Raw genomic sequence first — 24,002 nt, forward strand, 5'->3', positions numbered from 1 at the left:
TCAGTTCAGTTCAGTTCAGTTCAGTTCAGTTCAGTTCAGTCAGTTCAGTTCACTCATTACACCCAACTCAGCCCAGCCAGCCAGTCATTCAGTCAGCCAGCCAATCAGTAATTCAGTTCAGTCAGCCAAGTCAGTCAATACACCCAATAAACACCATTCAAAACTTTGCCACACCGGTGCAAGATATATACAAGACTTACTCTCTCAATGCCCTGATACCCTCATTCCCTCATGCCCCTATGCCCCCATACCCTCATGCCCCCATACCCTCATGCCCTCATGCCCTCATGCCCTCATGCCCTCATGCCCTCATGCCATTACGTCTTTATGCCATTATGTCTCTCCGTCTTTATGTCTCTCCGTCCTTATGTTTCTCATGCCTCCGATGCCCATGCATTCTAATGCCCTCGATGCCCTCAGCACCTTGATACGCCCAACACTCACAATACCAACCGTTCTCTCTCTCTTTCTTCTCTCTCTCTTTCTTCTCTCTCTCTTTCTTCCCTCTCTCTTTCTTCCCTCTCTCTTTCTTCTCTCTCTCTTTCTCCATTCTCATCTCTACCTTGCCTCTTTCCCCCCCCCCCCTCCCTTAACCCCTATCTCTTAGCAACAACCAATCCTACCCTAACCTTACCTACCCAAACACAACCACAACCACAACCACAATCACAATCACAACCACAGCCACAACCACAGCCACAACCACGCACCAGAGAAAAGAACCAAAAACAACCCCCCAAAAAAAAGGTCCAAAACGGGAATCGACCAAACGTAATCGACCAAGGAAGGTACCGAATAATAGATAGACCTGTCTTGATTATAGAAACTTCTACTCCTCTTCTGTTCCTGTTCCGTATACACGCGCGAGTACCATAGCTCGCTTCTCAATGACCTACCTACCTCCTCTATCCAACGCAACCCAATGCAACAACCCGATCAATTTAACAAACGAGCAAGCAAACGAACCAAGAAACCATTACCCGCAATCACGTATCCCAAACCATCCAACCAAACCGTCCAACCCAACGAACCAACCAAGCACATCGATCCCTCCTCCAAAGCAACCTCAACCACCATAATCCACCCACACTCACACTTACTCCCTCATCCTCTCCCTCTCCCTCTCACCCCCTCACTCTCTCAATCCCTCCCCCTTAATCCCAAACCCAAGCAGGCAACCCCCCCCTCCCCCCCCGTCCAACAGGTTGAAACCACCCGCCCTCCCTCCTCGCCCACGCCGCAAGCGCAATCTCCGCCTTTCCATCCTCGCTCAAACACGGCAACGGCCCATGCAACGACGTCAGAACCCCGGGGCGCGGAAGCGGGTGGTGCGCTGCGGGCACCGTGTTACCGCCTGTGGATGTCGAGGATGAGGATGATGATGATGATGATGATGGTGCGGTGCTGAAGGAGGGTTTGGAGTGGGCGGTGTAGGCTGGGGTTTGAGGGGGTTTGGGCTGTTGGGTGGGTTGGGGGATTTGGTGGTTGGGGGAGAGAGCGTGGTGTTTGGGGGGGTATGGGGTTTTTGGAGGGTGTGGGGGAGGGGCGTGGTGCGCTGGGATGGATGTGTTTCCTGGCTCGTGCGTGGGAAGAGTATGATGGTCTGGGAGGTATGTGTTTCTTGACTGGTGCGGTGTGGGAGCGTAGTGCTCGGGCATGTAGCTGTGTCTTTCCTGATATGGGGGAAGAGGATGATGCGAGGGAAGAGCGTGATGTTCAGGGACGTATGTGTGTCCTCCCTCATGCGTGGTAGGAGTATGATTCTCAGGGACGTATGCGTGTCTTGACTGGCGCGTAGAATAATTACTATATCCAGGCAGGTATGTGTGTCTTCCCTGATGCGAGGCAACGTTATACTGCTCAGGCACGTATGTGTTTCTTGGCTGGCGTGTGGGAAGATTGTAATGCTCAGGCGCGCGTGTGTATCTTCCCTGATGCGTGGGCAGAGCGTGGTGCTCAGGGATGTATGCATTTCTTCCCTGATGCGAGGGAAGACCATGTGCGTGTCTTGACTGGCGCGTGGAAGGACTATCATACTCAGGCATGTATGTGTGGCTTCCCTGATGCGAGGGAAGAGCGTGATGCTCAGCGACATGTGCGTGTCTTGACTGGCGCGTGGAAGAATTATCATATCCAGGCATGTATGTGTGTCTTCCCTGATGCAAGGGAGCATTATACTGCTCAGGCATGTACGTGTGTCTTCCCTGCAGCGTGGAAAAATCTTCATATCCAGGCATGTACGTGTGTCTTCCCTGCAGCGTGGAAAAATCATCATATCCAGGCACGTACGTGTATCTCCCCTGATGCAGGAGACGATCATAATGCTCAGAGCCGTACGCATGCATCCTCCGGCGCGGCGGAAGCGGAGGAGGTAACTGACGCTCCTCTGGCAGGAAACCGTCGTCTGGACTCTGATACACCGTGTTTGCTTGGTCGTGTAGATACTGCTGTACATAACCCATCGGACGGCCGTGTCCCGGTGCCAGGTGCAATGGCGACCCTAATTGAAAGTCATGAGGTCCATGTCCACCGCGATGACTAGGTAGTGTCCAAGGTGCGTTTGAAGAGTCATGGTATGAAGGCACTGACCCTGAAGCGTGGCTGTTGTCGTAGTCTCGATCGTACTCAGTTTGTGGAACGCCCCTGGTTGCTCGGAGGTGGTGAAGGGCTTTGGAACTCTTCCGCCTGACCACATCCAACCTCTCCTTCAATCTGTCTCCGAACGAGCCCGAGAACCCTGCGGAACGCTCACCAGACTGTGCCGTAGTCTGCGACACGGACTCCCGACAGCCCTGGAGTTCAGCTTGGAGCGACGCAGCCTCGCAATAGCCCCGATCAGGATAGCAGCCAAGCTCCTCAAGCTCAGCAGTGTCCAGCGTCCGAGCTGAACTATCTCTATACCTCGAAGGCGAGACGCGAGCGTAAAAGGTGGCAGAATTGCTCGTCTCAGACCCTCCGTTAACAGTCGAGTTCTCCGTCTCCGAACCTGGCACATGGCGAATTGTCGTGGCGGCAAGAGAGACACGTCGAAGACTTGTTTCTTGAGGGGATCCCCAAACAGACTCGGTGCTGCTACCTGGAGAATCGGGAAGCGGTGTATGCTTCGCTATACTTGAGCGTGGGCTGCTACTATTCGAAGCTGGCAACGCAGGTAGTAGGTCCATGTCATCGGCATCGAGATTGTGAAGCCAAGACAACGATGTCTCAGTGACGCGGCGATCATGTTCTTTGTCACGGTGTTGTATTTCAGATGGCCGTACACGACTTATGGTGATGGCGTTTGCGATTCCAGACTCGATGAACGAGCCGAGCGATGAGATTGAGCGTGGTGAGATTTCGGGGTAGTCTATGCTTATTTGCGCCGGGGGCGTCGATGGTGAAGTTGGGAGGACATTCTCTTGAAGCTCCTTGAGGTCTGTACGAGGGTTCACGGAATCCGTGCGATCAGGCTCGTGAGCCTGGTCGGACATGGTCGTTCCGTGGCAGCAGACGACGTTCTTCAGATAGCGATGCTAAGAGTAAGTCCGTCCATGGAATATATGATGGCAAGATGACCGTTCAATTGGTTTCGGAGGTAGGGTGGTTCTTTGGAATGTGTTTTGTGAATGGATATACGAGCAGAGCAGGTATAGATCGGGTGAAGTGTTGTAATAATCATGGGAGAGTGGAAAGAGGAGCTTATTCCTACTCCATTCTTTGTAGAGAAATGGCCATCTAGGTGAGCCCGAGTCATAGAGTAGGTGCAATGTATAAGTGGTGTACAGCACTACACATACACAGCTCCTGCACTTCTCCAACAGATTCTCTAAACTCAGTGTTGTGCCCGTCATCATAATAGAAAGAGCGATGGCCAGGTCCGATAGTTGTTCCTCCTGACATTTTCACCTTCTAGTGCTGCGTCTGCTGAATCCGTCTATTATATTTCCGCTCTGGTACAGATTTTTTATGTGACCGTATTGACTCAAGAAGTGTGTGTTCATCATCTGCCTTTCGTTTTGATGTCGAGGTTTCATCCTGAGCGTCAGCTCTCCCAGTATGAGCGGTGGTATCTAGCACTAGTAATATTATAAATACACAATCACAGACTACTTAGTCTACAACTAAAGTCCCTCAAGGTCAAGAATAAAACCTGCCAGCTCACAAAAGCGCATGTACATCATACACCCCAAGAGCTATCTGCCCCTAGCACACACAAACCCCTTGCTATTCACGAATCAACAGGCCGATGCTCCGACATAAACTGAGTAAGGAAGCCATCCCCATAAAGATCCTCCGCAGACGGTCTCTCCTCCGGAAGCCAGCGCAGAACCTTCCGCGCAAGGGCAAGGAGCAATTCTCTATCTTCGCCCTCCAGCCGCGTCTCTCGCGACTCAAGTGTCTGATCGGGGATCGGTGTCTGCGCAATCCAGTCGCCTTTACTCGTTAACAGGGACGACAAACGCCAGAAAAAGAAAGAAAGAGCGACTCCTCACCCTCCGCATTCCAGTACTGCCGGCACTTATCGCTCCGCTGCAGAAACTCCTTCGGCGGCGGTCCCATGAGCGAGACCATCTCAGCAAAGTGGAGCTCATCGTCCAGACGCCCATCTCTGACGGCAGAGAAGAGATTAGCTCGTTCGAACAGGCTCCAAATCTGTCAGAAGCTAGTCAGAGAGCCACACGCACAGCAGTGAAATCTTGCTCGCTGTTGTGATACGTACCGTGACCACGACAGACCAGATGTCGATCTTTGAATCCCACTCCATGCCGGCGATGATCTCGGGCGCGCGGTACTGCGCTGGCATGACGTCGCCAGAGTGCTTCTGCCCGGGCTCGCCTAGGCGGGCAGCGCCAAAATCGATGATGAAAGGCGCGTCGTAGGTTGTCGGCATCGAGTAAGAAAGGTGAATGGTGCGATCCTCGAGGACTTTGCGCGGCGACGGTTCGTCTAATTCAGCTTGCTCGACCTTCGAGACCGCGATATCGTTAGTCCCGGTCATGATATTGTTGGGCGAAAGGTCTGGTAGTAATTATCACTTCTTAGCCAACACACACACAGCAATACACCCAGACCCCCGAGGCGTAACAAACCTGTATGCACAACCCCCGCCTGATGCAAAAGGTCCAGTCCCGTAACAACGACATACATGTATTTCTGCAAGAGCGTCTTCTCCAGCGCTCTCTCCGCAAACAGATCGCGCAAATCGCTCAGCGTCCACCCCAGCGTCGGGAAAACCAGACATTGGTGAGATCCACGCGGGCTGCTGATGCGGAAGTCGTCCAGCGATACACGCACCCTCCCCTTGCCCGGATGGTGCGTGTCGATGGACTTGATGTGGTGAGACACGGCCAATTCCGGCACGTCGCCACGCCCAACGACGCAGACCTTGAGAGTACACAGGACGTCCTCGCTTAGAACAGCGTCAACATGATGCAATTGCCCCCCAAAAAAGTCTCAACTCACTCCAGATCCCGGCACAGCCAAACGGTCGAATAGGCGCCAAAGCCCAGCTTTGCAACGACCTGATAGCGCGACTTGAAGACGTCGCCTAAGCGGACGGGATAGAACTTCTCAGCCTTATAGCCCACCAGCCTCTCCTCCTCGAACCTTTCGTGCTTCGGAAGGGCGGTAAAACCATCGGTTGGGAAGGTACGGGCCTGGATGGATATCCTGCGTGCGAAGCCGGCCGTCCATGGCTGATTTAGTCGTCGTCGTCGTCGTCCAGTCAGTCGAAGCGGAACCGAGAGATTATAGAGTCTATTCGGCGTCCAGGAGTGCAGTTGTGTTCTGAAGGTTATACGTGGACCAGCTGATAGCGCCATAATTATACAGTTACCTGGCAGAAGGACATATAGTCCGGCCGCATCTTGCTAGACGACGGCCGTTGCCGTATGGATCCAGAGCGACCAATCAGATACCCAGGCAGACTTCGCGGCGCAACCTTGAAAGCATATTATGAAACAAACTCTTTATGAGTGAGTATTAATAGACACGTATTGAGATTGTGATAGTATATACTATATACTGAATTAGCGAGAAAAGATGATTTGCCCAACCAAGGCTATTGTTGCCCATGTAACAGACTGATGTTCCATGCAAAGAATAATCCTGGCAAGGTGATCTGTCACCTGAAACATGGTGATATACAAAAACAGACGGGTAGATCCAGCGTAATTCTCGTTTGCCACTTACTACGTGGTACGTAACGTCAATAGTGAGCCAGCAACCAAGTCAACAAGATGCACTGTACTCACACAGCAGTGTCACAGGTGCAAGACACAGTCACGTGAACACAGCGCACAAGTCATCGTAATACCTTGGTGATATTGAGGTTTACGTTAATCATAAACATTAATGTATGTCTACCTAATCGCCCATCCTTCCGATTTTTTGCTTCCGTCCATTGAAGTGGGTATCTTCCGATTGCTGGTGTCATTACATGCTAAGCTCCATCGCTGATCGTGAGCTCCATTAATACTCTGGCGCGACAAGGTGATGCAAAGTCCGCCATATCATGCCATTCGTAACGATTGAAAGAAAAGTTGAAATTAGAGATTTTGCTTCATCGACGATGACTACTCAATAAAGAGATAGTGAACGCCTCTATCCAATGTAATGGGGAAGAGGCTTAGATGAAGAGCATAGCAGCAAGACCAGCGCCAGCGAGAACGGGGGCAGCGGTGATCATTGGGCCAGCACCTTGGCTGTCGGTTGGAGCACCACCAGTAGCCGAGTTGGCAATTGAGGAGGCATCGCTGAGGGCAGAAGAAACGGCACCAGAGGCATCGCTCAAGACCGAGGAGACGGCACCAGAAGCATCGCTCAGAGCAGAAGAGACAGCACCAGTGGCCTCGCTCAGGGCCGACGAGAGAGCACCAGAGACGTCAGTGCCAGTGGTCTGCGCACCACCAACAGCACCGTAGAGGGTGACGAGACCAGTGGTTTGAACGATTGTCTGGCCGTCAGAGGTGATGGTGGTCTCGAGAGGTGAGGTGGTGACCGGGGTGCTTGCAGGGCTACCTTCACCACCAGTCTGTTGAGCAGCCGAAGAGAGGACACTGAGACCGGGGAGAGTGATGGAGGCAGCGCCGTCACCTGCAGAAGCAAGGACCTCTGTGGAAGATAAGTTAGTGTGACGTTCGGAAGAAAAGATTGTCGGAGTGAGGCACTTACGGGAGCAATAGTTTGTTCCGTAGGCGATGACTTGCTGAGCGACCGAGTCAGAGCCACAGGACTCGAGAGAGCAGTCACGGACGCCGTAGCCAAAGTCGATCTTGCTGCAGTAGCAGTTGAGGTCGCCAGAGGCACAGCCGAACTGAGAGATAGCAATGTTGACCATGTTGCCGATACAGGTTTGCTTCAGGAAGCGTCAGTCAATGATTCTAGTGAAATGGAGGAGCACGAAGGCTCTTCAGAGGTGGTCAAAGACTTACACCGCAGCCTGGAAGAGCACTGGTGTCCTGAGCGACAGCAGCGCTGACGGCAGCGAGAAGGGCGATTGAGTACTTCATTGTGGATGATGGGTTGATGAAAAGGCTTGCTGGTAGGAGCTGTATGGAGTTGTAGCTGTAGAAGATGCTTTGCGACGGGTAAAGCTCGTAGACAGCAAGCTGATCAGTGAAAGGCTTGAAGATGTTTGTTGGTGGAGAAGAAGAAGAAGAAGAAGAGGAGGAAGGGAGAAGAAATGGGCGGAGGGTGATAGAGACGGAACGAAATTTATGAAGCCAGGGAGGAAGGCGCTAGTGCAAAGGTTCAGGCTTTCCGGAAGCAAGTTTTGATGGCTTGCTTGATGCGCGGCGGGACGTGACTTCACAGCATCACACACTACACACTACACACTACACATTACACATTACACAGGATTGTTGTGGGGCAACGACCATCCATGTCCGGCTCGATTCACGCGACTTGCCAGGTTGCGGCTGGGGTACAGCTAGTGTGAGAGTAATAATTACCAAGAGTTTGGATAGATATGGATTGCGAATCATTTGTTATGAACAACGACCGTGATTCTAGTCCAGACGATGCACCAGTCAGCTATCAGAGGCACGCACAAGTGGGTCACAGCGAGTCAATTCGTCCAGATTGTCCGCAATAAGTGCAGCAGTCTGTCTGCATCTAGACAGATTATTAGCAAAAGGGGCGAAGCTGGAAAGGGAAGAGGATGAAGCTAGAAGAGTATGTGATGCAAAAGTTGCGCATCTTTTGAGTCGAGCTGACGACGGTCTTTGCTCACTCTTGGCGGCAGACACCCTGTCACGCTCCACCAATGAGAAGCCTCAGATCACGTCCCATAACGGCTAGCACAGGTACGCGAAAAGGGAGGCTGGGCCAGCAACTGTGCGGTGGTGGCTAGTTAGTAGTTAGTCTTCAAGAGCTCTCTCTCTCTTAGCTGATTGGCTAGTGCAACGTCTACCAACTTTAAACAAGAGAATGCATAGACAGGTAGAAAAAGCAAGATTGGGTGACAAGACTATAGTTCACTAGTTCGACTCACACGCACACAACATTACACACCGTCACTCCCACTCCCACGGTTAACTATCAGCCAAAGCCGTCGTGGCACCAGCAGCAGCAGCCAGCACTGAGAGGAGGAGACTGAGAGAGCAAGGGACCGCCCTTGTTGCGCGGACGACCATTGTGTCGTCGTTCGTGGGTGCGTGCGAACGGCCCAGATGCTGATTCGGGGGCAGACCAGGTCCCAGTAGTTACTTACCAGTCAATTGCGTCATGCTTTTCCTGCTAATGCCAACTTTTCCCTTCCAATCCAGCGAGAAAACAGGAACTCGAAGCTGATGATGATATCAAACAAAGGTAAAAGAAACTTGGAATATCGAGATTGCTTCGAATCTTGACAGCGGCGCGCTACGGGTCTAGCGCCACACCGCCACTATTATTGCTTCCGTTCCTCATTGTATAGCTAACTAACCGTCGTCGTCAGCTACCAGTCACTCTTCTCACCAGCCACCACCAGCCACGTCGACTGCTCCACTCCAAGAAGTAGTTCGCTGCATCTCGCCCATCCATCCATCCATCCATCCATCACTGCATTGGACGATGTCGGTTCCACGTTGCAGCAATTCACCGCCTGCTTGCACCCCCTATCGATAACTAGTTCCGTTTATCATTCATATGCGCACCACTTAATTGTGCGAGTACGGAATAATCTGGCTTTTCCCGCATCTATTATGTACCACTACTACGACGGTGCGATCCAGACAGGCGAGGGGGGGGACCACACACACTCCGATCGGAAATTAAGCATCAATCTCGACTCCTCTCTTATCCGTCGTGCCTGTGCCTGTGCCTGTGCCTGTCCGTTTGTTTGGCTCCATCTATGTAATCATAATTATCATCCGCTCACTTGCTAAAAGCTTCTTCCCAAACTCCATCCGTTGGTTGGGTCCCAAAGAAGGACTGCTGCACCACTATCGCTGTGGCGCATCGACTAAATATTCTAATTGAGCTACTACTACAGTAGTAGTACTATGGAGATCCGCTCGTCGATTCATCCATCCGCTACTTCAGCTAATTACAAGCTATGACCTCGAAACAAAAAACTTGCTTTCCATCGTGAACATCATCGCAACTAGTCATCATGTTGTTGACGCTGCGAGCTCGAGCTCTTCAGCTTCATGCCGGTGCTTCTCTTCGGCCGATGTGATGCACTGCATGTTCGCTCCGAGCTTGTTCAGCGTCTCCACATACTCGTCGTACGGATCAGAGTCAAACACGATCCCGCCGCCCGCCTGTAGATACGCTACGCCCTGCTTGATCACCATCGTCCGCAACGCAATGCACGTGTCCATGGCCCCTTCTACCTCCGCTCCATCTGCCTCAATCCTGTTGTATCCAAAGTATCCTACCGCGCCTGCGTACACGCCGCGCTTCTCGCCCTCCAGCTCTGCAATCAGTTGCATTGCACGAACTTTTGGTGCACCGCTCACGGTGCCTGCCGGGAAGATGGATCTGAATGCGTCGAACCGTGTCTTGTCCGCTCGCAGTATGCCAGACACCTCCGATACGAGGTGCTGCACATGCGAAAATCTTTGCACAACCATCAATCGGTCTACCCGTGTTGACAGCGGGTCGCAGACTCGATTGACGTCGTTCCGCGCAAGATCGACAAGCATGACATGCTCCGCTCGGTCCTTCAATGAACTACTGAGCTCCTCTGCCAACGCTTCGTCCTCTTCCCTTGTTTTGCCGCGCTTCACCGTTCCCGCTATAGGATGTGTGATGATCCTTCCGTTTTCAGCCTTGACCAGCAATTCCGGACTAGCGCCCACGATCTGGAAATCCACACACTCCAAGTAGAACAGGTACGGTGACGGATTGACATTCCGCAGGTGCCGATAGATGTTGAATGGGTGCAGTGACGTTGGTCGTGCAAACCGCTGTGAAGGTACAGCCTGGATGATGTCGCCCTTGCAGATGTGCTCCTTGAGTTTGTGCACATGGCCTTCGTAGCCTGCCTGCCCGATATTTGACGTATATTCTTGCCCGGTCTGGATGGGTGTCTGCTTCGGCACAGGAATGTCCAGTTTCTGTACTGTTCTCACTGTACGAAGGAGCGTTGCCTTGGCTTCCTGATATGCTTCATCCAACTGACTTGTATCTTGCGGTACTTGAATGTAGGTGATGACCTTGACCACCTGGAAAAAGTGGTCGAATGCTACCACCGTATCGAAGAGCATGAACAAACTCTCTGGGACTTTCAACATGTCCTTCATCGGTCTCTTCGTCTTCGGCTCGAAATATTTGACGCAATCATATCCTACATACCCGATCGCACCTCCTGTCAGCGGAGGGAGGTCCAGTTCAGGCACAGACGCGACCCTGCTCTTTGATAACTCTTCTGCCAGCAATGGCATTGGATCTGCTTCTGGACCATGACCAGGGCCTGTCTTGAGCACTGCGCGCGGATCTACTGACGGTTAAACAGCTTCCCCCGTCAAACTCGCAATCATGACTTACTTGCGCCAGCAAAGCTATATCGTCCAATTGTCTCTGTTGTCGCCGCACTTTCAAACAAGAAAGACAGCTCAGAGCTTACTTGGAATTAGTCATCATGTATGATTACTATGGCTCTCCACGACTAACTTTTTGGAGATCTTCAAGTATATCGACGACGGCGTCAAGAATTCGGCAGAGATTGTTGCGAGCAGAGGGACAAGGTTTGGTGGGTTGGGCAGTTTCGAAACATCGTCAAGAAGATGCTGGACAGTCTCAAGCGACGGCTGGATTCCTAACTGTAGCCAGCACAAGTCAGCGAAAGACATACAATGACTCATCTCAATCAGTACGAACCTGGCCGGCCATTGTGCGTCGTCTGTATAGAATTCGAGATGTTGTCGCAAAGTATGAAATCTAATCGGTCTTGTCCCCACTCTCAGAAGAGTCACCGATGTTTAGAAGCATCTGTGCGTCATACTCGGCGATCGAGAAGATGGAATTGGCATCAGGAGCTTGCATTTACATCAGCAGATATTCGAAACAGCGATATCGCTAGTGGCTATAGGTTCCAACAGCTGCAAGAGCTCCGTCGTCGCATACAGCATACAACAGTACAAACGTTCCATCTACCCTTGTAACCCCGCCATGAGCAGCCTGGAGCCTTACAAGGTGTCAGTAAGGCAGCAACAGCACCACCACCACCACTACCGTCAATACCAGCCACCCCGGCCACCTCTGACGCCCTTCTTCTATTGTTCAGTGCCAATCCCATCTGACATGCGACGGCGTCCTGTCACTTCGGCCGTTTGCGAGTCGCACTTCACCTCCAACTCGTCTGTTCACCGTTTGTCCAACTGCAAACGGCCTGCTGTTGCTTCTACTGGCCGTGCATCTGTTCACGAGATGCCACCTTCCCAGTTCCCCACCTTCTAATCTCCGAGTCCACTCTTGCAACTCTCTCTCTCTCTCTCTCTCTCTCTCTTTCTTTCGCCCTTACTCACTGACCACAATTTATACTTCTACCTTCGAGACATTGTATACTGATCGATCTGCTATGGCAGCCCCGCTTACTCCCCCCTCAACTGCTTCGCGGCAAAGAGTCTCACCAGATTCCCCATTCAGCGACTACGGCTCATGCGACTCATCGTCTTCGGCTTCCCAGAAGGACTTGGTCCGACGCATAACGACGATCAGTGACATGATAAGTAAGACAGATCACTCGGCGCCCCTCACCCGAGCTCTCAATGCGAGACTTGAAGTAGTCGAGTCTATCCTGTCAGCCCCGAACCCGCAAAGCCGACTTCACCTGGAAGACTCTGGTCTTTTCTTGGATGATGACGATATCAAGGTCGCAACACACTATCAATCTGAGGGCAGTCCTAGACCTCTACTGGAGAATCCTGTGGATGGACAACTGGATCGCATCGCTCAAAATGTTGAAGAGCACATGCACTTCATGAACAGATTGTTGGACGAAGCCAAGCACAGAGAGATGGAATTGGAGGACCATATAGGGGATATTCATGAAATGAATCTGAAGCTGTCGCAACGCCTCGAAGAAGTCAAGGTAAGGGCGCATCAATGTTGATACTGCGACACATGGACTAATAACTTTCTCCTAGCACAACAACTCAAGTGCCCTCAAGCGCATCAATGCTCAAAAGGAGGAAAGTGCGTCGCTTCGAAACCATATAATCAAGCTTGAAACTCGCAACCAGCAGCTAGAGGCTCAACTGGACTCGCGGACACGGGGTAACATGTCTACCTTATCTCAGATCGAGGATCCGCAGCCCATCGACATGCCGACAGTTCCCGTTCCGATTGAAAGCGATGCTGAGTCTGACGGCCCTGTTATAACACGTTGGTCAGCATTCTGGGGTGCTTTGCAGGATGCCGCTGGGATCCTGGACTACGAGCGTCTCGTGTAGGACCGCGATCAAGACTTTGACCATCAACCAAACTCGATTATCGTCTCCATTTTATACGCTTATTAACTACTACGACTTATGACCGGAATATGGTGGTATGTTTCCAATTGCATGCCTCACTGCGCCTTTACGACGAATGCATGAAACATTGTCTGGTGCAAGTAACGAATTATGATCGAATGACGATTGGCGTGCTACAGGAGCATTATTCACTTTCGTAGATACCCGGCATCACATATTTGATTCAGCACGATCATGAAACTAGCGATACTTACTTTCAATGTACTATTTATCTTATATGCTTTGCGATGTTAATGAGACCTCGGTATGTTAGATGTCAATCTGATACACTGTGCCTGGATCCCTGTTAAGAGCCCAGGCTCCCTAAACCCCAATAGGATGTTCAACCACCCAATCCCCATTTCGATGTACCACAATAATGCATCATGAATGCAAAGCCGAGCATCCAATATCGATCAGAGCAACTGTGGCTTCTTTGGACAGGTCCGGGTGCGCAGTCACGTTTATTTCAGCCCCCGGGCTCGCCCGACCCAATCCTTTTTTTCTTAGCTGCCGCCCAGGCGTAGTCTCGACTACTTTATGCTCCTCCACAGGAGCTCACTGGAACGAACACAGTCACCACGTTTGCCAGTCAGCTACGCCGACACTTCTCCGGTCCTGGTTGATATCGTGAACAACTCGATGCTGCAATAGACTTCTATGGCGCCTCGCGGTGTCTATCATTTGCTCTCCGCCATGTATCCTCGAACGACACCCACAGGCCATCCGCGAGGTCTCCGATCGCTCCCTCGACGCTTCCAGATCCTGTTCGGCTTCATCGCGTTCATAATCACCTATGTCATACTCTTTGGCACGCCAAATCGCAACAGTATACCGACTGTGGAAGACCTCAAGCATCCGAGCATTCCGAACAAATTAAACCCTTTCGCACCGATCGCACATAAGGCTCCGCCAGTTCAGGCGAACAGCACAAGGGGAGACTCTTCTTGGTTCAGCGATTGGAAGTGGCACAGTCCATTCTCGTCTACGATCACTCTGGATGAGAACCGCGCGTTACTGCCTCCTCTCGATGACCGGCCGATTGTATACACGTTCTACGACGAAGACACGAAGAAGAGCGAGGAAACGCTAAGAGCAGAGAACGATCTGCTGCTGATATGGCGCAGAGCATGGTGGGCGCAGGGCTTCAAGCCGGTGGTCCTAGGCCGTGGGGAAGCCATGCAGAATCCCTTGTACGGCGCGATGCAGCGTATGGGGATACAGCCGGAGCTGGAGGTCGAGATTGCGAAATGGTTGGCGTGGGCTACAATGGGCACCGGGATCCTGTCAAACTGGCTAGCACTACCAATGGCCGCATATGACCACCCAGAACTGGTGTCTTTGCGACGGGGCGAGTTCTTGACCAAAATCACCAGTCTCGACAAGATGCAGAGCGCAATCTTCTATGGCGAGCGGGAAACGATCAGGAAGACAATCGAGACCATCATCCGCAAGGCCGACTTTAAGACTGCGAAGACTATCATGGATGTGCTTCCCAAGGATGAAATCAATGTCGAAAAGTCCGGAGGTGCCATTGCCTATTACGACGGGACCGTCCTCGAGTCCAAATACAAATCCGTTTTCGAAGACCTCCGAAAGGATGATAAGGCGAATGGATTGAATAAGCTTGCAACCTTGATCAATGCGCATCTTCATACCACCTGGCAAAACAGCTTCTCCTCCGGCATCGCCATCCTCAAGCCTCTACCACAACACACCTCTGCACTTGTCGAGAACGCGCTCGACATCGCCCGCAATCTCACGCAATGCCCCCTCAACCCACTCCCGACCTCATGCCCACCAAACCATCGAAAATGCACTCCCTGCACCGGCTCAGGCAACACAATCGCCTACCACAGCCACTACCAAAACAAAACCACCCTATTCACCATCGGCACCGTCCCGCACCCCTACACCCTCGCCTCCCTCCACTACCAACAAGACGCCATCACCGCCCAGACCGTCCGCCGCGACTTCAAGACCCACGACCTCTGGCTCGAAGAAGTAACCGCCGACCTCCTCCCCGCCAAAACCAGCGCCGAAGCCCGCGTCGTCCGCTTCAAGGAAGCCGTCGCCGGCATCCACGGCCGCCACCACTCCCTCTGGCTCACCGCCGAGCGCGAACGCGCCGCCGACCTCGACTGGCTCTTCGGCTTCAAAGTCCCGGACTTCCCCCCCTTTGACCGCGACCGGCCCGCTGCACCCAAGGGCGACTTCGCCCCGCTCTCCGACGCGGAAGCCCAGGCCGAGCACGCCCTCCTGAGCAAGGCCCGCGACGTCGTGCGTAGTTCCGTCCACGAGGTCGTCCGCGTCAGGGACGTGCTCGAGGCCTGGAGTCTGGCGGATACGGAGGCCTGGCGGTTTGCGAAGGCGTGGAGTGCGCGTCGGAAGGTCGAGAGGGATGTCTGGGAGCAGGGGGAGAAGGGGTTTGCGGGCGCGGAGGGCGGGCGGAGGGAGGGGTGGGGTATGGGGAGGTGGTGGGATCGGATTGAGGATACGGTTGGGTTGAGGGCGGATGCCAGGAAGGGCGGGGCTGGGGCTGGGGCTGGTGCTGGTGCTGGTGCGGAGGGAGAGGGGAAGAAGGATGTGGGAGTGGAGGAGGGGAAGAAGGAGGGGAAGGGGCGGTGGGATGATTGAGGTGTTTTGAGTTGGGCTGTGTTGGAATTGGAATTGAAGTATGTGGGCTGCGCTGTATTATAGCCGTTACATTACATTACATTACATACATCAGGCGTTGTTTTTCTGGATATATTGTTCGAGACGGAAGAAGAAGAAGAAGAATAGAAAAAGGGTCTGTGTGAGAAATTCTGTCTTATTGTGGGTGTTATCGACATTGATGTGCGATATACATAATGTATAATATGATGTGTATATATATCTGTGTGCGCATGCCGTGTGTGTGTGTGTATGTGTGTTGCATCGCACCACCAGGGCGATCTCGAGATACTTACTCGACACCCGTTCCGGGCTGTCTTGGTACTTGGTAGGTGTATACATACATACATATACATAACAATGTATTTTTTAAGAAAAATATTGCGATAGCTGCTGCACGGGTACACAATTGAGAAAAAGTAATAAATGCGATCAGTCCTATTCTGAGAAACCTCTGCGACGTTTATCGTAGGTCTCGGTTGCAGCCCGCCCACACATCCATAGCTGGCTGGATAGCATAGCATATACATACATACCCTTCTCAGCCAGTTTTTCTTCCCCCCCAATCGTTTAAAAACCCTAGAGAGAGGGCTAGAGTCATAACAAGTAATACACCAACTGGATTATGTATGGTATATAAAAGGGATATATATATCTAATAAAATTATTCAAATAGATAAGATTCAAGACTTATAGATTTCTAAGTCCTTGTCTATTTTATAGAAATTGTATTATTAGTCCTTACTTAGTGTTTTAGCTAATTTTATTTTCGGAAGGTCCTAATTTATTATACGGAATTTAGGTGTGGCTTAGTTATGTATTATTATGCGAGCGGTAAAGGACCGACCTACCAAGAGCATATGATGCGTATACATAGCGCATAGATAAAAGGAAATGGAATATTTTATTTGATACCCTTTTATAATTGCAAAAAGTTGGAAGCAGACATCCATCCCAGGCATAGCCTGTTCAATCCCCGATGGTCTAGTGGTTATGATTTCCGCTTGTCAATTCCGAGTGATCGGTGTCAAGCGCGGGAGACCGGGGTTCGATTCCCCGTCGAGGAGATTACTTTTTGGCTTTTTTCCGCACACTTCTTCTCTGTGAATTCTTGAGTGCAAGTCCTTGTTTTTTTTTTTTTTTTTTTTTTTTTTGGGGGGGGGGGGGGGGGTCTAGCTGGGTTATTTATATAGAGGTAAATAAGATAGTCTATGAATCATAAATAGAATGTTATTCTCCAAGGAGAATTAAGCATGATATTAGAAGGGTTACAAAGCTTTGGATACAAAATGGAATGAATGATTTTTCAACGCGTGTCTATCTTCCGTATTGGCCCCCCTCGGCGGACTGCAATTCCTCTTTTGTCGGTGTTTGAAAATTACTTCAGTTAAGCATGCCTGCCATAATGCTTTTCACTAGAACATAGGCGCTATAGTGACGCTTACGCTCCATGTTGTCAGTCAGTATTCAGCATGAGGACATGAGTCTTCAATCTATCAATCTATCTACCTTTTTGAAGGACGCGTAGGAAACATGCCATCGCAAACCCTGCCTGAGTGGAAACCTCATCCAACCCGCCCCATCAATCTCAACCTGGGCACCACCGCAGTTCTCCCTCACCCGAGACTCATCCGCTGGAATTGATCAATACTCATCTCCCAGTTCCTCTGTTCCGCCTCGGCAGCCTTCAATTTCTCTCTTTCCATCTCCTGGACGGCCTCGCTGGCCTTATTCTTCCAGTCACCTGCCTGCATCATCTTTTTCTGCTTCTCCGCGACCTCAGTCGCCTTCTTCAGCCTGTCTTTGGCTTTCGCAATCTCTTTCTCAACCTCCACTCGACCCTCGACATCGAGGAAGGCGGTCGCTGATGCACCAATGGTGTAGACGGCGCAGCTAGTTGGAGCATCATCGGATGGGCAGAGAATGGATATCTTGGAGATTGTTTTCCCGGACAGAGCGTGAAGGGATGGGAGGGAAGTCGGGGATGTGAGGACACGGTGGGTTACGTTGTCGAGAGGTTGGATGTACGTCGTTGCCGACTCTTTGATCGCGTATTCAGCAGTCAGGGAGCGAAGCGCCTTTGAGCAGCCCACGAGCAATTCATCTATGCGAATTTGTTAACAAGGCTACAACGAAGAATAAATCGGTAAATATCGAAACTCACACTCGGCCTCCGCCCCTTCGTCGTCAAACTCCTCCATGTATTGCGGATACGAAGCGATAGTGATCGACTTGGTATTATCGCCCTCGCGTCTCGGTAGCCGCTGCCAGAGCTCCTCGGTCAAGAACGGCATGAAAGGATGAATCATGAGCAGGCCACCTTCAATCGCAGTGTACAGAGTCTGCTTAGCGCTCTCCTTCTCCTCTTCGTTGCCCTCTTGATCGAAAATCGCCTTGGAATTCTCGATGTAGGTATCACACAAGGACTCGTAAAAATACCTGTACGCAACCTGTGTGGAGTTCGAGAACTCCCGCTTCTCCAGCCGATCGTTGATCTGCTTCGAGGCCATTGATAGCTTGTGCAGGACCCATCGCTCAGGCAATGACTCCTTCCCGGATTTCGTGATAGTGGCGCGGGGTGTGAAATCCTCAAGTCGACCGAGGACGTATTTGGTCGCCTGATAAATTTTGTTGCAGAAACGGCGGTATCCATGAATAACAGAAACATCGAAGGCGATGTCACCTCCTCCTGTGGTGTAGCCAACAAGAGCCATACGCAGAGCATCAGCACCGCACTCTGGAATACCGTGGGGAAAGGACTTTAGCTGATACTTTTCGGCCATCTTCAGCTCCTTAGGGTCCAGGTTGCCAACGCGCAGCTTCTGGTTAAGCTCCGCCAGGGTTACACCCTCCATAATGTCCACAGGGTCAATCACGTTCCCGAGAGACTTGCTCATCTTACGGCCTTCGCTATCTCGGATAAGCGAGTGGCAGTAAACCTCCGAGAATGGGATCTTGCCAGTCAGATGCAGCGAGAACATAATCATCCTAGCAACCCAGAAGAAGAGAATATCCCAGCCGGTCTCCAGAAAGGATGTGGGGAAGAGAGTGTCCATGTCGAGTGTCTTCTTCGGCCAGCCAAGCGTGCTGAAAGGCCACAGGCCAGAGCTAAACCAGGTGTCCAGCACATCCTCGTCCCGCTCTAGTGTGTATTTCTTACCCTGGAACTTGGCCTCGGCTTTCTCTCGTGCCTCCTCTTCTGTTCGTCCGATGACCCACTGCTCATTGTCGCTCTGGTCGCCTTCCTCGCCCTCAATTTTGACGAAGTAGGCTGGGATTTGGTGACCCCACCAGAGCTGACGAGAGATGCACCAGTCGTTGACTATTAGGATTATTAGTGAACAACCCCTATGTAGAGCGAACAACGACACTTACTGTTCTCCATCCAATGATAGTAAATCTTTTCCATTTGCGGCGGGCTGATGACAACCTGCCTATCACGCACAACCTTGATGGCGGGCTCGGCCAGCCCTTTCATCTTCATCCACCACTGTGGCTTCATGAGGGGTTCAACGATATCCTTGCTCTTGCTACAAAGAGGCACTTTCATCGGGTTATCCTTCTTCTCGACAAAAAGATTCTGCTTCGTCAACTCATCGACAACAGTATATCGAGCATCGAATCGCTTCTGGCCAGAGAACTTGCCAGTATTGTCGTTCATGGTGCCATCGTCATTAAGGATATTAATGAACTCGAGGTTGTGTCGCATTCCGATGGCAAAATCGTTAGGGTCGTGGGCAGGCGTGATCTTAACAGCACCGGTACCGAACTCAGGGTCAACGTAGTCGTCACCAATGATCGGCAGCAGGCGGTCAACGAAGGGATGTTTAACTTTCTTTCCAAGAAGGTGCTTGTGCCTCTCGTCGTTGGGATGTACAGCAATAGCAGTATCTCCAAGCATCGTCTCTGGACGCGTAGTCGCAACGACGATGAACTCATCCGTCCCCTCAATCGGGTACTTAAAGAGAGTGAGCACCCCAAATTCCACTTTACGTTCGTAACCTGGCACTTCTAGGAGCGTCCGACCGCTGAGCTCTTTATTATCAACCTCGAGATTTGATAACGTAGTGTTTAGCTTAGTACACCAATTCACGAGGCGGTTTGCTCGGTAAATGAGGCCCTCTTCATGCATCCGGACGAATGTTTCGGTAACAGCTTCGGAAAGATTCTGGTCCATGGTAAAGGCGACGCGGGTCCAGTCAAAGCTGCCGCCCATCCGCTTCAGCACGCGGTGAATGCTGGCTTGATATTCCTCCTTCCAGTCCATAGTCACCTCGAGAAACTTGGGGCGGCCAAGGTCCATCCGCGTCAACTTTTGTGTTCGCCACAACATGTTCTCCACCACGCTTTGTGTCGAGATACTCGCATGATCGGATCCGGGAAGATGTAGTGTGGTGAAGCCTCTCATCCTATACCAACGAGCAAGGAGGTCCTGAAGGGCAGTGGCGAGCGCGTGTCCACTGATGCAGAATTAGAATGGACAAGAACGCATGCAGGGTGTATTCACCAGTGAAGCTTCCCGGTGATATTGGGAGGTGGTATGGGCAGTACAAAGCTGCCTGCCGGCTTGACCTTGCCATCGACAAGCTCAGGCTTGAAGAAGCCCTCCTTCTCCCACCACTCGGACCAAGCACTCTCAACGACCTTGGGAATATACGCCTTGTGAAACGGGTCATCCAAGCTCTTGAGAATCTTCTTCTCTCCTAGCTCTGTCTCCTCCACATACTCTGGCAGGACCTCCGCTTCCTTTTTCTTCTTCTCCTTGGGCGCAGCTTTTGCGGCATCTTTGCTGCTGCCGGAGGCTTGCGCTGCCTTCTTCGCCTTGAACTTTGCGTCCTTCTCGGCCTTCTTGCGCTCCTTTTCTAGCTCCTTTTCGGTCTTAACTTCCTTGCCCACGTCTTTCTCGCCGCCGTCGCGGCGCAGCGCCGACTGGCCTGTTGCATCCGTGTTGGCGTTCCCTAGCAGAGCATCCTTCGTCTCGTCGCTTAGGCTTGGAAGAGGGCCAGTGGCGGGCCCAGTCTTTTCACCCGCAACGTTATGTGGGGCGCCGTTTAGCGCCATAGTGGTCGTGTAAGACCTGCACAGGGAAGCCGGGGTGCGGTACTGAAGTCGGTGGGAGGTTAGACCGGGCCGCGATGAGCGGGCGAAGGCTCGTTGTAGATGGTACCGGGCAAGTGAGTTAGAAGTAAGACAGCGCAGAGGACACACTCGAATAGACAGCATACATACGTTCTAAACATTGAGAGGTGTGTACTTGGAAGCTGCAACTCTGAGTCACGTCTTTCCACGATCAATTTGCCCTCTCCGGAGAATACCCGAGCAGTGGCATTATCCATAAAATCTTTTCACGAAATCTCCGGCACTCTGCATCCATATCTGCCCGGGTATGTTATACCACACGTCCTTCACCTGTCACTTTATATTATCTCTCTGCAATCGATTTGTATGACTCTGAGCTGCCACCTGTTCGAATAAGTCCTTCATCTTATCCCATATCCTTTCAATTCTGTTCAAATCCGGACTATTCGAAGGCCAGTCCACAGTGTTTATCATCCCATTGTGACGTGTACGAGCTCGGGCAGCGAAACGACATGCCTTGACGTGGGGAGGGGTATTGACTTGTCTTCGACAATATAGACAGTCCTTCCTACTGAGTCATTAGCCATAAGTCTCACTAGAGAAGGAGAGCAACTTCACCTGTCAACCTCGAAATCTCTTCTGCCCACGGGTATAGCAAACGCTTGAGGATAAGCTCTCCTTAACGGAGGCAATCAATGCCGCCGGTCGTTTTTTCGCCTCTTTCTGCCCTCTCTGTTTTGAATTCTCACTCAGGTCGTCGTAACCGACGAGGATAGCCTGATGGCAGGGGATCATCACGATCTAAACGCCTCACGTTTGCGTTTATCTCTTGAAAAGCGCGATGCTCTTGGGTGCCTGGCTGACGAGCTCGGTGACGTAGTTTGTTCTCTATCCTCTCATTCTTCCTGTTCTCTGCTGCTAACAACAACGTGTTTCCTGCCTTCTCTACTGGTTTTGCCTTCTCCCAGATATGGCAGGGCCTTGGGCCAAATCCTTCACAGCTTGCCCCCAAAACATGACACTTTAGGCTTGCGTCTACATATTATATAACTTCTTAGTATTATAGTAGATAAGGGCCTTATCTTTAAACGCGGTAAAAGCTTTCTTACTATAGTATGAAATAAAGCAGACTAGATTCCGTTAGAGTAGGGAAATGTACTAGCTACGGCAGGCTGCGGAGGGCATGGCACATGTGCATAGCAAGGGCATAGTCCATGCTGATGTCAGATGTCATAACATGATTATAAAAAGAGAGACGTCATGATCATCGACCTTTAGGGCTGCAGTGTTGACGACGGAGAAGAACCAGGAGCTTGTTATGAGTGGTTAAGTTACAAAGTATTCGACGACAGCCAATCAGCCGCCAAACTGATATCTTCGCATTTAGCTGCGCGATATAGGGAATTATAACTAGTAAATACCCACACCACGAGCTTTCAGCGTCTGGAGATGAATCGCGGCTTTCCAGATAACTCTATGCCGAGAATCGGTTTCCGAGAGTCGAAAATGTGCCGCTAGGGAGTTTGATAGAGGTTTGTTGGCGTGGAACTCTCGGTTCTCTAAGCCAAGTCGTGCAAGAGCTAGGAGCTAGTATAGTTGGCCAGTTCAAGGAAGTTCTAACTCCAGACTGTGGTAACGATGTACTGCTCTGAGGTTCTGAGATCCTGGAGTGTTGCAGAGTGCCTTTCAGGCTGTTTAACTTCTTCGCAGAAATCATTCTATTTTGTTAGTGAATGATTATCTTAGAGAAAATAGGTAGTATAGGTTACATCCTCATAGTGCTCCAGCTCAACTGATATTCCTGGATCTCGATAGAGCTTCCATGAGGCGTGTCGGGTAGAAAGGTTGGTGTGTTCCAAGAGATGAATCGAAACGCGGAGACATCTAGCGCAGCGCGGTCCTAGCTTAGGAGAGACTGCACACCGCTTGCGAAGACATTGTACTATCCTATGTCTGACATTGAGGATGTGAACCCTCTTGCTGTAGTATGGGTGTACATTGTCGAAGATATTTTGAGAATAGGATGTGCTTCAATGAGAGAACAGAGTATACTTTGAGAACATTTGAGTGAATACTACCGCAAGACATATGTGTCTCTGTACCGTTCACACATTCCATGCTTTGTCGCACCCGTGTGGCTCGCCACGTCGGCATTTCACCCGGAAGAATGTTGTTGCCTGTCGTTTAAAACATTGTGTATACATGGAGCGTCAAGGGGCGTTACAGGCACCCTATATGCCAGCGCGTACCTTCCGCGCTCTAGCATTGTCTTAGTCTAGAGATCTAGCGTTAGTCCAAATCCAGCTGATCGAATTCTTACACTTGTTGAGCTTGGGAAACTTGTGAAACGTATTAGTATACTAAAGGTGTATATAAAATAAGTGTAATCTATAAGAGATAGTATATAGTAGTCTAAAACTATAGAGTTATAAATGACTTAAAGTAGCTCCTTAAAGAAGGAGCTATTATAGACTTTGGCTTTACCTAATACTATTTACTATATAATACACACTTATACTAGAACTAGAAAGATATAGAGACAGTAAGAAGATACTAGTCTAGCCTTGTCTATTAGATTCTATAATAATAATAATAATATTAGTAAACTAGGTAGAGTACCACTCTATAGGCGCATGCCTCCTCTAGTCTAAGCTACTATATAAGAAGAAACCTATAAATAGGAAAAACTCCCTTATATCTATGACTACGCTCTATCTATCCTCTCGTTCTTTATATATATATAGCCCTAGGGGCTACCTATAGGCCTATAGCCTATATTATAATAGTTTACCCTTAGATAGCACGTATAGATGCGGAGATTATTAGTTAAGGGCTACCCTTAACTAATAATCGCGGTTCTCCCGGGGTTCTTCCGACGTATACCGGGGTTCTTCTAGTATATATCGGGCTTCTTCCGGTATATATACGCGGGTCTACTAGAACTAGGGGAGAGGAAGGTATATAAGCATCTATCGGGCAACGTCCTTAGGGTACTTATTAAGCTATCGCGTAATATTAGAGGTCCTCGTTATACGGACGAGGGCTTATCTTAGGGTATAGAGGCTAGAGTACGTCGCGAGGTAGTGGCGTATTATACCTCTCTAGCTATAGTCCTCGTACTAGGGAGATATATCTAGAACGCCTCTCTAGTAGAGATAATATAGAAGACCTATAGCGCCTATTTAGGCTTAGAGGAGTATAGATGCTTAGGCCTTCGTTAGCCCTTTATATATCTATTTACTTAGTTCCTTCTAAGGCCCTCGGATCTATTCTAGATATCTATTCTATTAGGAGGCCCACTAGGCTTTAAGTATCTCCCTCTATTTATCCTAGATCTATAACCGT

General features: G+C 50.6%; 7 protein-coding genes and 1 non-coding gene across 8 annotated transcripts; 3 read left to right on the forward strand and 5 right to left on the reverse strand.

The window, feature by feature from the left end:
- Nucleotides 1–1,154: 1,154 nt before the first annotated feature.
- Nucleotides 1,155–3,583, reverse strand: EJ05DRAFT_522542 (uncharacterized protein; the record flags this gene model as incomplete). The annotated part of the gene is made up of 1 exon (XM_033748786.1): nt 1,155–3,583. Exon 1 carries the CDS (start codon nt 3,468–3,470, stop codon nt 1,155–1,157), a length of 2,316 nt encoding a protein of 771 aa, XP_033604728.1. The 5' UTR covers nt 3,471–3,583.
- Nucleotides 3,584–4,001: 418 nt separating this feature from the next.
- On the reverse strand, nt 4,002–5,820 carry EJ05DRAFT_473192 (protein kinase). The gene is made up of 5 exons (XM_033743346.1): nt 5,443–5,820; nt 5,070–5,389; nt 4,700–4,998; nt 4,473–4,632; nt 4,002–4,413 (listed from the first exon to the last, which is right to left on the reverse strand). Exons 1-5 carry the CDS (start codon nt 5,799–5,801, stop codon nt 4,208–4,210), a joined length of 1,344 nt encoding a protein of 447 aa, XP_033604729.1. The 5' UTR covers nt 5,802–5,820; the 3' UTR covers nt 4,002–4,207.
- Nucleotides 5,821–6,607: 787 nt separating this feature from the next.
- EJ05DRAFT_497139 (uncharacterized protein) lies at nt 6,608–7,490 on the reverse strand (the record flags this gene model as incomplete). The annotated part of the gene is made up of 3 exons (XM_033746507.1): nt 6,608–7,092; nt 7,153–7,336; nt 7,413–7,490. The coding sequence occupies 3 exons, from the start codon at nt 7,488–7,490 to the stop codon at nt 6,608–6,610; spliced, it is 747 nt and encodes a 248-aa protein (XP_033604730.1).
- Nucleotides 7,491–9,417: 1,927 nt separating this feature from the next.
- Nucleotides 9,418–11,310, reverse strand: EJ05DRAFT_473196 (anthranilate synthetase). The gene is made up of 4 exons (XM_033743347.1): nt 11,290–11,310; nt 11,083–11,231; nt 10,957–11,030; nt 9,418–10,906 (listed from the first exon to the last, which is right to left on the reverse strand). Exons 1-4 carry the CDS (start codon nt 11,299–11,301, stop codon nt 9,576–9,578), a joined length of 1,566 nt encoding a protein of 521 aa, XP_033604731.1. The 5' UTR covers nt 11,302–11,310; the 3' UTR covers nt 9,418–9,575.
- A 240-nt stretch (nt 11,311–11,550) lies between these two features.
- Nucleotides 11,551–13,185, forward strand: EJ05DRAFT_473197 (uncharacterized protein). Its single transcript, XM_033743348.1, has 2 exons — nt 11,551–12,502; nt 12,558–13,185. Exons 1-2 carry the CDS (start codon nt 11,990–11,992, stop codon nt 12,861–12,863), a joined length of 819 nt encoding a protein of 272 aa, XP_033604732.1. The 5' UTR covers nt 11,551–11,989; the 3' UTR covers nt 12,864–13,185.
- Nucleotides 13,186–13,310: 125 nt separating this feature from the next.
- EJ05DRAFT_530501 (uncharacterized protein) lies at nt 13,311–15,560 on the forward strand (the record flags this gene model as incomplete). The annotated part of the gene is made up of 2 exons (XM_033748977.1): nt 13,311–15,387; nt 15,517–15,560. Exons 1-2 carry the CDS (start codon nt 13,584–13,586, stop codon nt 15,558–15,560), a joined length of 1,848 nt encoding a protein of 615 aa, XP_033604733.1. The 5' UTR covers nt 13,311–13,583.
- Nucleotides 15,561–16,551: 991 nt separating this feature from the next.
- Nucleotides 16,552–16,645, forward strand: EJ05DRAFT_t18. Its single transcript has one exon. It is a non-coding gene; the product is annotated as a tRNA-Asp (tRNA).
- A 184-nt stretch (nt 16,646–16,829) lies between these two features.
- On the reverse strand, nt 16,830–20,682 carry EJ05DRAFT_473198 (valyl-tRNA synthetase-like protein). Its single transcript, XM_033743349.1, has 4 exons — nt 20,086–20,682; nt 18,954–20,038; nt 17,743–18,900; nt 16,830–17,682 (listed from the first exon to the last, which is right to left on the reverse strand). Exons 1-4 carry the CDS (start codon nt 20,637–20,639, stop codon nt 17,195–17,197), a joined length of 3,285 nt encoding a protein of 1,094 aa, XP_033604734.1. The 5' UTR covers nt 20,640–20,682; the 3' UTR covers nt 16,830–17,194.
- Between the last annotated feature and the right edge of the window lie 3,320 nt (nt 20,683–24,002).

The sequence above is a fragment of the Pseudovirgaria hyperparasitica genome (genome assembly GCF_010093815.1).
Source record: "Pseudovirgaria hyperparasitica strain CBS 121739 unplaced genomic scaffold EJ05scaffold_2, whole genome shotgun sequence".
Lineage (NCBI taxonomy): Eukaryota > Fungi > Ascomycota > Dothideomycetes > Acrospermales > Acrospermaceae > Pseudovirgaria > Pseudovirgaria hyperparasitica.